At 54.1% G+C, this 16,320-nt stretch overlaps 6 protein-coding genes and 1 non-coding gene across 7 annotated transcripts; 2 read left to right on the forward strand and 5 right to left on the reverse strand.

The window, feature by feature from the left end:
* Positions 1-1,290: 1,290 nt before the first annotated feature.
* On the reverse strand, positions 1,291-4,022 carry J4E79_008317 (uncharacterized protein; the record flags this gene model as incomplete). The annotated part of the gene is made up of 4 exons (XM_049357175.1): positions 1,291-2,352; positions 2,402-3,533; positions 3,590-3,902; positions 3,971-4,022. 4 exons carry the CDS (start codon positions 4,020-4,022, stop codon positions 1,291-1,293), a joined length of 2,559 nt encoding a protein of 852 aa, XP_049208539.1.
* A 2,336-nt stretch (positions 4,023-6,358) lies between these two features.
* Positions 6,359-7,120, reverse strand: J4E79_008318 (uncharacterized protein; the record flags this gene model as incomplete). Its single annotated transcript, XM_049357176.1, has 2 exons — positions 6,359-6,758; positions 6,873-7,120. 2 exons carry the CDS (start codon positions 7,118-7,120, stop codon positions 6,359-6,361), a joined length of 648 nt encoding a protein of 215 aa, XP_049208540.1.
* Positions 7,121-7,653: 533 nt separating this feature from the next.
* On the reverse strand, positions 7,654-8,681 carry ILV6 (acetolactate synthase, regulatory subunit; the record flags this gene model as incomplete). The annotated part of the gene is made up of 2 exons (XM_049357177.1): positions 7,654-7,754; positions 7,805-8,681. 2 exons carry the CDS (start codon positions 8,679-8,681, stop codon positions 7,654-7,656), a joined length of 978 nt encoding a protein of 325 aa, XP_049208541.1.
* Positions 8,682-8,944: 263 nt separating this feature from the next.
* Positions 8,945-10,906, forward strand: J4E79_008320 (uncharacterized protein; the record flags this gene model as incomplete). The annotated part of the gene is made up of 5 exons (XM_049357178.1): positions 8,945-9,229; positions 9,277-9,432; positions 9,682-9,756; positions 9,802-9,966; positions 10,013-10,906. 5 exons carry the CDS (start codon positions 8,945-8,947, stop codon positions 10,904-10,906), a joined length of 1,575 nt encoding a protein of 524 aa, XP_049208542.1.
* A 437-nt stretch (positions 10,907-11,343) lies between these two features.
* J4E79_008321 (uncharacterized protein) lies at positions 11,344-14,200 on the forward strand (the record flags this gene model as incomplete). The annotated part of the gene is made up of 6 exons (XM_049357179.1): positions 11,344-11,388; positions 11,519-11,852; positions 12,070-12,410; positions 12,460-12,536; positions 12,587-13,079; positions 13,172-14,200. 6 exons carry the CDS (start codon positions 11,344-11,346, stop codon positions 14,198-14,200), a joined length of 2,319 nt encoding a protein of 772 aa, XP_049208543.1.
* Positions 14,201-14,479: 279 nt separating this feature from the next.
* J4E79_008322 lies at positions 14,480-14,570 on the reverse strand. The gene has a single exon. It is a non-coding gene; the product is annotated as a tRNA-Arg (tRNA).
* A 470-nt stretch (positions 14,571-15,040) lies between these two features.
* J4E79_008323 (uncharacterized protein) lies at positions 15,041-16,100 on the reverse strand (the record flags this gene model as incomplete). The annotated part of the gene is given in 2 exon segments (XM_049357180.1): positions 15,041-15,993; positions 16,013-16,100. 2 exon segments carry the CDS (start codon positions 16,098-16,100, stop codon positions 15,041-15,043), a joined length of 1,041 nt encoding a protein of 346 aa, XP_049208544.1.
* Between the last annotated feature and the right edge of the window lie 220 nt (positions 16,101-16,320).

The following is a 16,320-nucleotide window of genomic DNA, read 5'->3' on the forward strand; positions in this document are numbered from 1 at the left end:
GCGACTGCGGTCCACTTTCTCCTCCATAAACTCTGGCGGCTCATCTCCAGCCGATTTCCACGCGTCTGTGCATCATCACGCCGAGATAATGCGGCGGGGTCGTGCCTTGATGTCCTACCAAAGCAGCGCGTGGCATGGCAACTTTTCCTCGCGGCCGCGCATCTTCCAAACCTCAAGGCCGCTCATGTAGACAAGATAAATGCACAGAGTCGACATGCAGCTAGCTGCCACTAGGAAGAGGGCTTCCGCTCCCATCACAGATTCGGCGGGTGCGGCACACCCCCAACGCCCCAGCCCCCGGTTTGCCAAGAGCAGAGCCTCATGATGATCTCATGCCAGGTGGGGACAAGCTTGACATGTGTCGGAAGCATTGACTTTTGTTGAGCATGTTGGCGACGATCCCGTCTTCTCTTGGACGCCTCACCCCTTTCACCGTACACTCAGGTATGGCTACACGAGGTATGACAGCCCTATAAACTTGTCGGTGTGTCCTGTGTTGCGGTGCTATCCGCTTCAGGTAGACTCGCGACGTATTTCCATCATTTGGTGACGGTCGTCTGAATCGCAGCTCCAAGTCTTCTAACGCGAGAGTGGCATCAGAGAATTCCTCCTGAGTTCCAAAATCATCCATGAGCTTTTGCAAGGTACCAGATCGTTGACGTGAAGAGTGCGCTTCTCGGTGACCGCCTGGTCGAGATCCATACCCAACGTCCGCATGATCCCTGGAGCGATCTGTGATACCCCGAAGGTCGCTCGACAATCATCAAGGAAGAGTGACCGAAGGAGAACCGGCTCATCAGGAGCATTCTATTCGGGCAGCATCATCCCACCGCCATGGCGGATTCCGCTTGGAGGAGCCGTGTGTATTGCTTCCGGCGGAATACGCAGGTTGGAATTCCGAGTAATCCATCCAATGACCCGGCGCGGACATGAAGGACTGATTGTGCGAGAGTCGGGCGTGTTGTGGGCCGTTATAGACGGTAGACTATGTTAGGCATGCCGGGCGTTGTCGTTTAGGGCCAGCTTATCGATTACTGGAGCGCGAGCCCAGACACCAGAACGAGACACATCACCATACCACAGCACAGCAACACCAATGTGTAACAACAGGGTATATCTCGAACCTACGTACAACTGATTAAGCGCCAGCAGCTCCATCACCTACACTTGAAAGCCCACAGCACCGCGGTAGACGGCAGCGCCCCATCTCAAACACCGAAACGCCTAGCTACCCAAACAAAACACCCTTAATGCAAAGACGCATCCAAACCATTACTCCACCCCATCACATCATATCCTCAACACCCACAACAACAACAAAACATCCAACGCCACAACCGCAGCAGCGATACTCAGCACAGCACCCTGATGCACAGCACCCAGACGCTCCTGCCTTGTCCGCATGCTGATGACCGCGACAACGCAAAGCACCAATGTACTAATAGTGCCTAACAGGACAGCCGCATCAACAACACCTCTTTCCTTCTTCCGACTCGTCATCGTCATGAGACCCAAGATGAGGTCCATGACAACAGCTGCACCCAGTGCGGTAGAGTAGAAGCGCAGTTTAGTCATTTCGATCTTGTGTTGATGCGTTTCTACCTGGCCGAGCAATGCGCGACGTTCATTGAAGAGGTCGGCATCGTGGCGTGGGTCGCGGAGAGAGCGGAAGAGCGTGCTGAAGTAGCCATCGCGGTTCGATGACTGCGCGTGGTTATCTGTTGTTCCGTAGTTTGCGGCGTGTAGTATGGGGGATGAGTCGACCGTATCGTCATCTGAGTCTTCGGCAGCGGAGAGTGATGCCTCATCAGCCTTGTCGTTCCTGCCAAAGAGCTTCTTTGTCTTTCTTGCTAGTGCTTCGACGAAATCTTGGCCGGGGTATTTGATGGGCGCATCAGGGTCGACGTAGATGTAGTAGCCAGTCTCCTCGTCTTCGGGATGGTCGTACTCGTTCCAGTATCTCTGCTGGACTTCCGGCTCTGGCTCGGTCCGGCTCATTGGTGGAGGATAATCTGAGTAGGGCTTCCGGCTCTTCTTCCGGAAAGCTTGTAGTGGTGGCGGGTCGACAAATTCGTGTACTGATGTTGCAGAGGACTCCTCATAACGAGAGGCCAGTGGGCTGGATTGTCCATCATATGAGGTGTTGGATGTCGAAGTTGCTGGAGGCGATAGTTGAACTTGTGAGCCAGTCGCGCTCTCTCGAGCTCTGCGACTCCGCTTTGTCACCGGTTCTGGTAGTTTGCGGATATCCTTCTCGAGGAGGGAGATCCAGAAGGGGGCGGACATGGCGCTGGGTTTGCAGCAAGTCCAGACAGCATGAGCTTCTAATGAGAAACCTCGAACGCGTTCAACCTGCAATCGTTAGTGTACTGGTTGTGTATAACCTTGGGAATCGACGTACCAAATGACTGCGGTCAAGGGTCTGGATGAGCGCCATTGCTTGGTTGCCTTCACGCCGAATCTCTAGAACAGCATGAGGGAACTTCTTTGCTGATTCTGCTCGAGCAGCCGAAGTCCAGTCGTCATCTGCTAAATCTTTGTATAATGAATCTTTCAGACAGATGTCTTTATCCAGTGTCGCCCATATGCCTCCTGTTGAGTTGTTGTGGAGTCCAGTGAATCGTGTGCGTTTGGAAACCGCACCAGCGATAGGCTTGGTAGATTGGTGCTCAGCAAGCCACTGTCGAACCGCCGGTGCATCGTCTTTGGCCGATCCGTTCTCAGAATGCTTCATGTTGTCCTCTCTTACGGAAGTGTCGAGAAAGCTTTGCAGACGCTTGCGCTCCATCTTGGCTGTCTTGACGGCTACCGGTGACTGCCCCTGCGCATCCGCCTCTGTGCATACAACAACCGCGGCTTCGCCAGATGCGCAACACCGCACTTGACCAGCGGCCTTTATGCCGATGCTTCCCTGTAGTTCTTCCGTCGCTCCAATCGTACTTGCGTTTTGCTTGAATGCGAAAGCTTCAGGGTGGTCCAAGACAACTACCCCAGTAGTGTCTTCGCTGCCAAGGTACGGGTCGAGGTTGGTTGTGGAGGAATGGCGGCGGAGAGGCGTTCCTTTGCCCGATGCGTGCCGTCTGGCCTTGCTGACGTACAGGCGCGTATGTTGGAGCAGCAGGACCTGTGCCTCGACGATATGGTCTGGATGTATCCAGTACGTCGCTTTGTTGCCCTTGGACCCCAAAGGCACCGTGTTCATCACCAAGTCAAAGTCGAGATCCCCGCCCTTCTCAATGCTTCTAGAAATGTGTGCCGCGGACGACTGGCCGTTGGTGTTCTCGGCATGCGACGTAGACGTGCCATCGGCATCAAAAGCGGAGCGGAGCGCGTCGAGCACATCGATGTATTGGTCCAGAAGATAGCCCAGATCCAGCTGGAACAGGCTATCCGGCCGGCTACTGATCTCCTGCTTAAACACATGACTGAGTTCCCTGTCCTTTGTCCAGCGCTTGTACTTCTTGAGGATCTTGATGAAGCCCGTCCGTTGCGTGACTTGGAATCGCGAGAGCGACCTGATCTCCTCTCCAGTCCTGCGGTTGTGTCAGCGGGCGTTCTCTCTACGCGTGTTCCGGCGCATCCCACGTACCTTGCGACGTCTGCATCTATCTTCGCATATCTCTCCACGATCCGCGCGGGGAGACGCCCGCTCGCGGGGTTGCGTCGCGCGCGCAGCTGGTCTAGCGTCTTGCTGATATGCTCCAGCCTGCGCTCGATCTCGCCGCTCTTGCTGCGCACGAAGAGGTTGATGCGGTCATGTTGTTGTGCCAAAACATTGAAGAAGGTGTCGCCGAATGCGCGCTCGGTGCTCTCGCCCTGGCCTGGGATGGATACGGCCTTGTTCGTGCCGGGCGTCGTCTGGTGCTTGATAAGGTCTTTGAGATAGTCGTAGTCGATGTTATCTGTAGGCGCGTGTCTGTCAGCGGAACGCTCTCCGTGTCGCGCCGTAGCGTACGGGCGTGGTACTCACAATGGCCCCATTCTGGTATGGACCTCTGTCTGAGAGTGTCGCCGTACTTCATACCAACAGATTGATAAGTGGGGTGGTGGAAATGGGCCCAATTGGTTGCGTCGCACGGGTTTGTTATGAATTATGAAAGCGATAAACTGGCACCGTCAGATAAGCCCTCGAGGGTTCATGATTGCACGGTCGTGCAATATACGTGCGAGCGTTGCACGTTCACACAGTCAGACAGCAATTGAGCCGTTGGACCGTTGAACCGCCGAGACAGGGCGCCAGCCGGACTACGTACCGTTGGTTTCAACTGGGTGAATCAAGATAACACCTCCGCCGTCGTCATGCCAAGATATCCGGCTTATGACGCGCTGCTAGCCGAGTATGTGAGATTTAAATGTGAGACGAGTGCGGAAACCTAGAGAGAAAGTGCCAGAACAACATGGCGCTGTGAAGGGTGTATGTACTTATCGATCGAGCGCAGGTGTTCCTCGATAGCTTCGATCCACGCTATGATGGAACCTTGGAACCCTTCTCCGGTGCTACGCAGGCATCCTTGTACGTGCGCAAGGGCCCACATCCCATGCAGCCGGGATATCATCTCCACTCAACACTCAAGGTTATCGTATGACGGCGAGGGAACTGCTGAACGTGTTCCCTGGTGTTGAACCTCGGTTGGTGAGGTAAGCTTATCATTCTTCAAGGGTCAGCCCAGAGTGTCTACAGTACAGCCTCAACGTGTGACCAACCACTACTGATAACCTAGCATCTTCAAGGTCGATGTCTCCGTTAGAGAGCTTGTTGCTTCCCGCACGCCATAATCGATTCGAATTGAGCAACGACATTAGCCGTCTGCCGTGTTGCAGAGAAGCATCACGATCCACAGTTCAGGGCGGCAATCGGCATGTACCGCGCAATGCCGGCACGTTGAACATCGAGACGAAGCCTCAGCTGTGGCTGCCATCACAGTCAATCTAGATCGTCAAGCAGCAGGAGGTATTGCCAGGAAAGACGACAGAATGTCACTACACCAATGCGATTGGCCAATGCAAGTATCTGGAGAAAATTGGAGAAGAAAAGCTTGCATCTAGACAAGGATAGACGTGCAGCTTAACGAACCTCCACTTGCCTGTTGCGAGACGAACCAGGGATCTTCTCTACACCACACAAGACATCTCTACATAATTGGAGCCGCGGAAGAAATTTGTCGCATGATTATTCCTTGCACACAACCTTCTCTTCAGTACGACAACAACATGTCCCCGCATCTATCTGGTCAATGAGAGACAACAGCGATGAATACTCATCAACCGTCCCCACACGATAGTACTTGCGGCCGCCGGCCACCCGTCGCAGGGACCTGGACCCATTGCCGAAGTGGAGCTTCATCATGCCCATCCCGTGGAGCCGCGGTAGTGCTGGCTGAATTGAGCGCCTCCGAGGAGCTACACGACTCTCGTCGTGCTAGACGATGGAGACGAAGTGAGTCAGACCAAACATTGTGAACTTGATATACGAGAACGAAGGATGAAGGCAGCCGTTAGTTTCGCCACTAAGTCTACCTTTTTTCAAATCACAAGTACTGAAGGAAACGAGTGGCAATCCCACATATCCAAGTACACGAATTTGACCATCGAGAGGAGGTTTCTGCAAAGAAATCCGCCAAACCAATCCATATTCTCTCAAAGGATCGATATGCATACCCGAGTTCCACGGAGCTACGGCACTTGTCCGCCACATTGGCGATGCTTGTATCAACATCTGCATGCACGTCTGCGCGTCTCCATTGCATGCTGTTAGTCCTGTGTCTTGAAAGGTCGCGTGCTCACCTGCCTATACCGGCTCCGCTATGACGAGCAGGGGTGCTGCATATGTAGGATCGCTAGAACGCCGTATATGACATCGCGCTTGCATGATCCAGACCCAGACGTTTGGAACGTTTCTGCCACTTGCGACGCGTGTGTTGCCCACGTGGGTGATCGGTGTGGTTTTCAGGGCTTGAGTGTGGTATGTCGGTTGGAGTAATTGTGAGGATTCGAGGTGTAATACTGCCGGTGGTAGGGGTTGAAATCGACTCAGAATTGAGGTTTGTGGGGCGCTTCGCTTGCTTGCTTCTTGTTGCTTCATGTGAAGGACGGGTTGCTTAGATATCGGTTACATATACGATTGGTCTTGGTGATGCGGTCACAGATGACTTGGCGACCGCTGAAATGCCTTGATATTGATGATATAATAGCCTATGCCTCGACAGATCTGTGTCCACTGGCTCGTTGCGTCCAAAGTTCGTGATGCAATGACCCTACGTAAATGTCAGAACACGTGAGCTGTCTCCAAACAGTACGCAGTATACGCACAGTATCATTCCAGCGCACTCCCTAGAACGTCGTGCACGCCGGGATAATCTCAGCACTTCATCATCGCCCAAAGCTTCACACCTTCACCCCCCTCTAGTCCCCTCCCCTCCCCATCAACCTTCCCCTTCCCCACAACAATCTCCTCCAACAACTGAAACCCCAAATGCGTATACACATCCCTACTCCTCGGTGACGTAGATTCCAAAACCACAGGCCACCCCTTCTCCCTCGCCATATCAAGGACGGGGCGAATGAGGTCACTGACTTTAGCCGGGTTTGAAGTAGAAGGGTGAGTGCGGTCGTTTGCTAAAAGGACTAGATGTAGCATGTGAGTTGTCTGGGGAGGGATGAAGCGTTTCCGGATGTGGTGAGCGAGGGAGTTTAGTTCTGTTACGGCGGGTGGGTTGTGTGGTTCTTCGGTGTAGTTTTCTGTTACTTCTTCTAGTGTCCTGCATAACACATCGTTAGTGTGTTCCAACCTGAAACTCCTGCCAATACCCTTCCCCTCATATGCTACATTTCTCGAAAGAGAAATATCTCATGATGGTATATCATGTACTTACCAGACACTAGCCACCCCACTCCCAGGAACCGTCATACACCTCGCTCCAGCCTTGATAAAATCCGGCACGATGAACGCAAAAACCTCCTTGTTCATCTCCTCTCCGATATCCGTCTTTCCAGAACCCTGCATTTCATCCAGGAGGATATAGCGTTGAAAAGCATCGGGTTCGAATTGCTTGGCGAGAATTTCGATCGTGTGGTCTAGCGTGTCTTCTATGAGACCAGCGGGGACGGGGATTTGCGACATGATGCTGTTACTGAGGAATTATCAGGAATCGAAAGTAGGCTTAGGAAGAATATTATGGGTGTTGATGTAGATGGAGGTACACGGACTTTTGGCAGTATACTAGTAGTCGATGGGGTCGGTCCGAATTTTCAATGCTCCGGTCCGAAGTTGTCTACATTATGAGCCGGCTGGGCAACGTGTATTACGGTAGGTATTAGACGTCGCTAGCTTCATCCGACCGGTTGCTCGCTCGTACGAGGCTTCCGCGGGCCCCGCAGCGGTACCTGTTCACCTGTCATACGCTGTAACATACTCGAACGACTAGATTCTGTTGTGGGGCAGGACCTGGGGTAGGCCGTGCATGACATGTATACATCACGCGTAGTACGTCTCACGTTGTATCAAAGAACAGTGTGTTTGGTCTCGAATGAACGAAGCGCTCCGACTTGGAATGCCGTCTTCTGCCTTGATTGAACGCCATACTATACACGTAGATTAAACGCCCGCATATGTTGACACTGAACAAACTTGGTACCGCCCGCATTTCAAGACGTTTAACCTGGAGGGAGCAGACTGTTGTCGACAACATCCTGCGCCTCCATTTCCTCCACGTCGGCACTGTTGTGTAGCGGGGAGCGCGGTAGAGCCATGAGGCCTGTGTGTGGTTAGCAACTCGACCATGCCTGGACATCCCAGGGTGCTTACCAGTTCTTGCGGACTCCAGGATACCGAATGGAGCAATGAGCTTCATGAAGGAGTCAATCCTGGTAGGCTTCGCGGAAACCTCTACTATGCAGTTGTTTGTGCTGATGTCGAGCACCTTTCCACCGAATTGATGAGTCATGAAGGTAATCGCGCGAAGATGTTCGTGCTTGTGTCGGAGCGCCTGGCTGACGGGTAGGTTTGTCGGGTGGTAGTCTTTCCGCAACGACTCGCGAGCAGCCTCCTGTGCCATTGCGTTGCGCTCTTCGTCGGTCATGTCTGGTTCGTATTGCTCCTCCATCTCCGGCGTTTGGGCCATCTCTCGGTGGTGCGCAAGCAGCTCCTCAAAGTACTCCGGGCCGAGAATCGAGACCTTGGCGAGGAGCAGTTCGCGCTGGACGAGGGGCGACTGGGTGTAGTCAAGCACAGCCCATACTGGGACCAGGTCCTCGAGCTGGCGGCGGGCTTGTTCTATGACACCATCCTGCCCTTGCAGCACAATTGTCATGCGGGAGAGGTCGTCTACCTCGGTGTTGCAGACGACCAGACTGTCGATGTTGAAGCCGCGGGCAGCCAGGATACCGGACACGCGGGACAGCACACCGGGCTCGTTCTGTACCAAACAGTTGAGGATGTGGCTCTTGGGCGGAGCTTGGGATGGGAGCGGCGTTTCGTAGAGGATGTTGCTGACGGCAGCGGGCGCCGACCACGCCGGGGGACGGTCTTCGGTGGGCAGAGGCGCGATGCGACGGTGAAGGGCCTTGTAAGCCAGCGCCTGAGTCGACGAGGAGCTGGATGCTCTTTGCTGCTGGCGGAGGGAGGCGGCGCATTGCCTGTTGAGCAGACTGCGCAGCGGCAGCATTGCTCTCCGGGAAGCCATGGCGGGCAGTGGGCGCGGTGAAGGCGAGTAGGCGGGGAGTGACTGCGGATGTGGATGGGCTTCACGTCAAACTGCCCCAGAAAGTGAAATAGAATCCCCGGCCGATTGTCGGAGGAGCCACCAGGCCACGAACAGGCAGGTTCAGCCGCGGCACGCTACTAAGCGAGTCGCTCCTGCCAGAGCCTAAGATTCATCGACAAACACCAACCAACCCGAGCCTCACCCGCAACACCACGACAACTATCGCTACGGCCACCCGCATCATGTCTGAGGAACGCCGCCCCCGATCGCGCTTTGATAGCGACGATGCCGAGCGCCCTGTCCGCTCGCGCTTCGACTCAGATCGTCGCTCCAGGTCGCCGTCGCGGAGGGAATCCGAGTCGCATCGCGCCCGTAGCCCTGTCGCCCGTGAAGGCACAGACAGCCCTGCATCGTCCAACTTCAAGAACGAGGCGGCAGCAAAGGCGGCGGCTGCGGCTGCGAGGATCAACGCGCAGATTCAGGCGAAGAAGGGCATCCAGCATGTCGACGTGCCTCCGATTCGCTCTGTAAGTTCATCCATATCTTTTCGAGCATGACAAGACTAACAGCCCAGGCCGCTACTCCTCCAGTCGCCAAGTCGCCCGCCTCAAACTCCGCCGCGGCCATAAACAACGAGACGTACCAGCAGGATGGTGACTACATCAAAGACATTGAGATCAATGATCTCCGTAATCGCTATACACTGACTAAAGGAGCTACACAAAAGAGGGTAAATAACTGTTTTTGCTGTCCACTGATCATGTAGGATCATGCCTTCTCCATGCTCTGCTGCGCTGCACCTGGTGCGTGTGCTGCGGGGCTGGAGTTGGTCTCTGTTTGCGCATCTCTCTATGAGAGTCAGAGCTTACTTGATCTAGCACCCCACCCCATTTATCAAATGCTAACCTCCATGTGCCATCTAGATCAAAGACGAGACTGGCGCCGGTACGCATCCCCGATTACAACTATTAACCTTTAGAATACCTGCTTATACATGCAAGATGTCACTACTCGCGGAGAATACTACCCAGACAAGAACATGGCAACTGCTACTGTAGGTGAACACGCAGAGTCTTGTCGACAGAGCTAACGGGAACAGAACCCGCCGCTGTACCTCCGCATCACTAGCACCTCCAAAGAAGGCCTGGACAAGGCTGTCGAGATGATCGAAGAGATGATGAAGGAGGACCTTCCTAACCTTGTAGACGAACGTCGTTTCCGCCGTAGAGAGCCAGAGAACTTCGAGCGCGACGAATTTGGCAGAGTATGTCGCCCTGTCTGTCATCCAACACGTTGCTAATACTTCCCAGCGCAAGTGGCCCGAAGAGAAGATTTCCGTAGGTCTCGAGCCTATCAGCGGCTTTAACTTGCGCGCACAGGTTGTCGGTCGCGGTGGCGACAACGTCAAGTTCATTCAACAGGAGACAGGCTGCAAAGTCCAGATCAAAGGCCGCGGTTCCGGCTTCATGGAGCCAAACAGCGGACAAGAGAGCGACGAGCCCATGTACCTCCACATCGCGTTCGTATACCCCGCCATTCCTACCCTCCAATTACTGACAGATCGTAGTGGACCCCGTCCCGAAGGTGTAGCCCAAGCCAAGCAACTCTGCGACGAGCTCCTCGACAAGGTAAAGTCGGATTACCACGCTTACAAGGAACGCCCTCCACCGAACCGTTACGGCGACCGAGATGGCTATGGCGGTGGACGGTCGGGATACGGCGATCGTGGCGACCGTGGAGATCGCGGTGACCGTGATCGCAGCCAGAGCTACGGATACGGTGGAGGAAACGGAGGAGGCGGCGGCTACGGTGGCTACGGCGCTCAGGGTCAGAACGGTTACGGCGGCCAGGACACAATCATGTCTCCTGCTGCTGCAACGCCGACTGCTGATGCTAACAACCAAGCCTACGATGCGAATGCGGCACAAGCATGGATTGCCTACTACCAGCAGAATCCAGAGGCTGATCCTTATGCGGCCTACGGTGGGTATGCGGCGTATCTCGCACTCCAGCAACAGCAGTATGCCGCGTACTATGCTCAGAACGGTTATGGCCAGACACAGTCGCCTGCTCCCGGTGCTGGCGCGGCTGCACCACCACCGCCGCCGCCTTCAGAGCCATCCGGCTACGCTGCTCCACCGCCGCCTCCACCGGCTGCATCGCCTTCCAACTATGGCGCCGTCCCTCCACCTCCCGGTTTGTAAGTCCGAAGCAACGACTATGATTTCGCGCTTACGACAGCCTTTCAACTTAACTTGATTGATCGAAACTAGTCCGATTTGCCTTTGCATATTGACTGACGGCGGGTGTGGTGGATTGGTTTGAGGGGTTCTCTACGCTTCGGCACGTTTAGACACAGGTACGGAGCATCGTCTCGGGCACGGTAATTGTCTGCCAATCTGGAGTTGTCACTTTAGTTAGGATACCAGTGCCATTGCTATAGCTTAAATTTAAGAATGGTACATCGCCCATCGCGTCATCTCTCAGATTACTTTGACGCGTGCTGTGATTGGGTCAGAGGGTTTCCTTCTCCGCGGTACATATGACTCGCGTGCATCTCCGCAGTCGGCTCGGTATATTCTGAAGGCACCATTTTTGACGTGCTCGCACCGCGTCGCCGCCACGGACAACCTACGAAAAGATGCGGTCGCAAATACTTCGTGCTGGTCAAGCAGCCAACTGCAGGGTGAGTCTACACCTGCCATTGGCCGTTCAACATCTCTCCAAACCTCATGCGACTTCCGCAGTAGTCATCGTCATCGCGCTTCTCTACTACACCTCTGAGTGACACAAAAACGCTGACACCCTTTCTACAGCCCCATCTCTCCTCCCTCCGCCAACCGCTCAGATGCCTAGCCACATCGCACTCGCCGCCCTCCGCGCGCAACGTCGACCTCGGCTCGCGCACCCCACCGTATGCCAAACTCCTCTCGCGGCTCGAAGAAGTCCGGCGCGTACTCGGTTCCTCTCGCCAATTGACTTTGGCAGAGAAGATTCTGTATTCGCATCTTGAGAGCCCCGAGGAGTCGCTGTTGAGCAACACCAATGGAGGAAGGGATATTCGGGGCCAGGCGAATCTCAAGTTGAAGCCGGATCGCGTGGCCATGCAGGATGCGAGTGCACAGATGGCGCTGTTGCAGTTTATGAGCTGTGGGTTGCCGAGTACGGCTGTGCCTGCTAGTATTCACTGTGAGTGACAGTCATGGATGAACTGCGATCAAGGCATGTGCTGACTACAACCTTAAGGCGACCACATGATAGTAGTCAGTAGTACCCTGGAGGCCGTCCTGGTCCCACTGTGAGGATTTCGCTGATTTGAACGTCTAGGGAGAAAAAGGCGCCGACACCGACCTTCCACAATCGATAGCGGGTAACAAGGAGGTTTTCGATTTCCTCGAGTCGGCGGCGAAGAAGTACGGAATCGAGTTCTGGCCACCGGGTGCTGGCATCATCCATCAGTCTGTCCTGGAAAACTACAGTGCTCCTGGGCTCATGATCTTGGGCACCGACAGTCACTCACCGAATGCTGGAGGTCTGGGATCGATTACAATTGGTGTTGGTGGTGCCGATGCGGTCGACGCTCTTGTGGATGCGCCATGGGAGTTGAAGGCACCCAAGATCTTGGGTGTGAAGCTTACCGGAGAACTCAGCGGATGGGCATCGCCAAAGGATGTGATCCTGAAATTGGCTGGCGAGCTGACCGTCCGGGTATGTCATTGTGAACATGGCGAAGTACTCCTGGCTAACGCATGTGCAGGGTGGCACTGGCTTCATCATTGAGTACTTTGGCCCTGGTGTGCAATCTCTAAGCTGCACAGGCATGGCGACTATCTGGTGAGACCCTTACATAGTTCAACTCGTGGACAAGTACTAATACGATATAGCAACATGGGCGCTGAAGTCGGCGCAACTACCTCGCTCTTCCCCTTCTCTCCTGCGCATATCCCCTACCTCCAAGCCACACATCGCGGACCGATCGCTGAAGCCGCTGCCAAGATCGCCGGTTCACCAATGCAGCAGAACCTGCTACGACCTGACCCGGATGCCGCCTATGATAAAGTCATCGAGATCAACCTTTCGGAACTCGAGCCTCACATCAACGGACCATTCACCCCTGACCTGTCAACACCTCTATCCAAGTTCAAGTCTGTAGTTGAAGAGAAGGGATGGCCACAAACATTCGGTGCGGGCCTAATTGGTAGCTGCACAAACAGCTCATACCAGGACATGACTCGGTCAGAAGAGATTGTGAAGCAGGCACTAGCAGCGGGTCTCAAGCCCAAGGCGGACTTCTTCATTACCCCAGGAAGTGAACAGATCCGAGCAACGTTAGAACGGGATGAAACCCTTCAAACGTTTACTGCTGCTGGTGGCACTGTACTGGCAAACGCTTGCGGGTGAGTTTTCAAATTATCCTGATTGATTCCAAGTACTGACAACCTCGACGTCCCTGCATTGGGCAATGGAAGCGTACCGACGACGTAAAGAAGGGTGAATCCAACGCTATCCTCACGTCCTACAACCGCAACTTCCCCGGCCGCAACGATGGTAACCGAGCTACCATGAACTTCCTCGCTTCTCCCGAACTCATCACCGCCATGTCATACTCTGGCTCTACGACCTTCAACCCAATGACCGACAGCATCCCGACACCCGACGGCAAGCCTTTCAAGTTCGCGCCGCCAAAGGGCTCTGACCTCCCTACCGCTGGTTTCGCAGACGGTAACCCAGACTTCATGCCTACGCCAGGTGTCCCCGACGCCAGCGTGGATGTCATTGTCTCGCCTACATCCACCCGTCTGGCACTCCTTGATCCTTTCCCAGCATTCCCTGGCTCGGAATTTACAGGCCTGCGAGTACTCTACAAGGTCAAGGGACAATGCACAACAGACACCATCTCGGCTGCCGGTCCATGGCTCAAGTACAAGGGCCATCTCCCCAACATCTCTGAGAACACACTCATCGGTGCAGTCAACGCACAGACCGATGAAGTCAACGTTGCCTACGACTTCGACGGTAAGACGTCCGGTATCCCAGAACTAGCAAAGAGGTGGCGCGACCAGGGCATCGAGTGGCTAGTTGTAGCAGAGCACAACTACGGCGAGGGTTCTGCCCGTGAACACGCCGCCCTACAACCCCGATACCTCGGTGGCCGCATCATCCTAGCCAAGTCATTCGCCCGCATTCACGAGACCAACCTCAAGAAGCAAGGTATCGTCCCTCTCACCTTCGCCAACGAAGCCGACTACGACGCCTTCGAAGCTTGCGACCAGGTTGCTACACGGGGACTGTTGGACGTGCTAAAGAGCGGCGGCAAGGGTGAAGTCGAACTTGTCCTCAAGAAGAAGGACGGTAGCGAGAAGGTCGTCAAGACCAAACACACACTCTCGCACGATCAATGTGGATTTGTGATGGCTGGCAGTGCGCTCAACCTTCTAGCTGCGAAAGGCAGGGAGATGAAGGAGGAGGTTACCCGGAGTGCGGAGCTGAGTGATTGAGTCAATTTTGTATAAGTAGGCAAAAGTGAGCATCTACGGCGCTATTGGTGTCACGGCGCATAAAGTATCCTAGCAATAGACTATTTCCAGTCAAATGAATACGCAATGAATTACCTATAACCAAACCGATGTAAAGAGTGACAGCGTGATTTTGATGTTCGGCCCTCCCCCACCAAAGCCCCAAAAAAATGCTGCCTGGCAAACATCATCCGCACAACGTCATCTCAACATGCACAACACAGATGAGTGAATATATAGCAGCAAAAGGGAAGCAAAAAGCATCTCGGGCGGGGCTCGAACCCGCAGCCTTTGGATTAACCATGGATACAGTTAGTAGAAGTCCAACGCGCTACCATTGCGCCACCGAGACCGTCAAGCGGAAATAGAGACTTCTGGCATTTTCCCAAAGCCGTGCGTATATATAGCGGACATTTTGATTGACATGATGAAGACGGAGGATGTGTGCTGCATGAGGGAATGACCGATTGAAGTTTGCATGTGAAGTTTGGAGGGTGCCACGTCACGGGCGCGAAGTGGGGGTGTGCAGACATGGTTCGTTTCTTTGTTTGACACCGGGTGTGGTGGGCTGAGCAACACCGGATTGGAGTGAATAAGGAAGACACTGATGTTATTGTTTGGATGAGTTATGTCGAGATTTTGTGCTTAAATCTCAAAGGGTACTGCTCTATGTGCGGTCGCACGAAGCTGTGCTACCTCAACGAGGCGTGCCCATGCTAACGACTCATCAGCAGCCAAGGTCGCGCGCGCGTTAGATATACTGTTGTATTCACCCCATTCATCATACGTCCACGGCTAGAGCTACGAGCGGGAAAGTCCACATCAAATCCCCTCGATCTTCTCAATCATCTCCAACATAACCTCATCCGTCAGTTCAGCCACTATTCCATCACCGCTCTTATTCCGCTCACACACTTGCCGCAGCTGCAGACGATTCGACTCCCAACTAACCCACGCAGCAGCCTGGAGGAAGCAATCTGTGACGTCGTCCAGCTTCTTGAGCGCAGAGCCTGCGACTGCTGCAGCTGGAAGCACGTCGTCTGTTTCCTCCTTGGCTTTCTTACGCCGTTTGGATGTTGACTGCGATAGGAGCGCTTGACGGGTACTCTCTGCATCTGGCGCGAAATTGAAGGTTATGCCCGGTACCGTGTCTTGTGTTACCGACGCCGTGGACGCGGGTGTTGCGGTGAGCCAAGAGCGGAGGAGAGCGATTTTGACCTTCTTTTCTGCTTTGGATCGACTGAGCGTCTTTTTCGGAGTGGCCACTTCGGCTTCGTCGCCCTCGTTTAGTTTGACGACTTCTTCGTCGCCTTCTGCGAGGCGTCCGGCAGCTCGGGTGAGCCAATATTGACCCACGCGTTTGGGATCTGCACTGAAGACTACGTAGAGCTTTGCTGTAGTCGATGCTGACGCTCCCTTTTCCAGTCGTTGTGCGTATATGGTTTGAAGTACAGCCCATAGCATGCCTTCTAGAGTGTTGACCCGCAAAGTCCACTGTTGCACCGCGCTTCCACCGCCAGATCTCCACCTTTGCTTTTCGATCAAGATGATGTCTGGCGAGCCGGCTAGAATCGTGTTCTTGATCAAGCCATACGCTGTCTTGGACAAAGCATCCGCAGAATACATGTCCGATGCTTCGTCAGCACCCTCAGTACGTTGCTTTGTGGTCTTGCCCTTTCGTGGAGATTTCTTTTCGCTCTGTATCTCGTCCCCTGGGGCTTCCGTAAGGTTAATCTTCTCCCATCTCAAAACCTTCATGTCCGCATCTAGGCTATCTTTCAATGGGTAAGATACCTCCGCCTCGCAAAACGCCAGGTTCTTGATTCCCATGTCGATGCTCATAATGCGGAGCTTCTTGTTTGCAGCTCCAGATTTTGGCCATGTCGGTTGACTCTTGGAAAGATGAGATATTCCGATATCACGTCGGAACCGTTCCTGTAGTACTGCTTTTGTTCCTGAGGATGGTGCGCCGATGTGTACAAGTAGAGTTTGCAACGCCTTGGCTGTCACGGCGCGAGGTTTGGGTGCCATTGAAGCTATCGGCGCTGTTTTGTCGGGTTTATAGTAGTCTAAGATGCAGATTGATCGACGAAAAGAAGTGC

The sequence above is a fragment of the Alternaria viburni genome (assembly GCF_023758015.1).
Source record: "Alternaria viburni strain BMP 2772 chromosome Unknown scaffold_19, whole genome shotgun sequence".
Classification (NCBI taxonomy): domain Eukaryota; kingdom Fungi; phylum Ascomycota; class Dothideomycetes; order Pleosporales; family Pleosporaceae; genus Alternaria; species Alternaria viburni.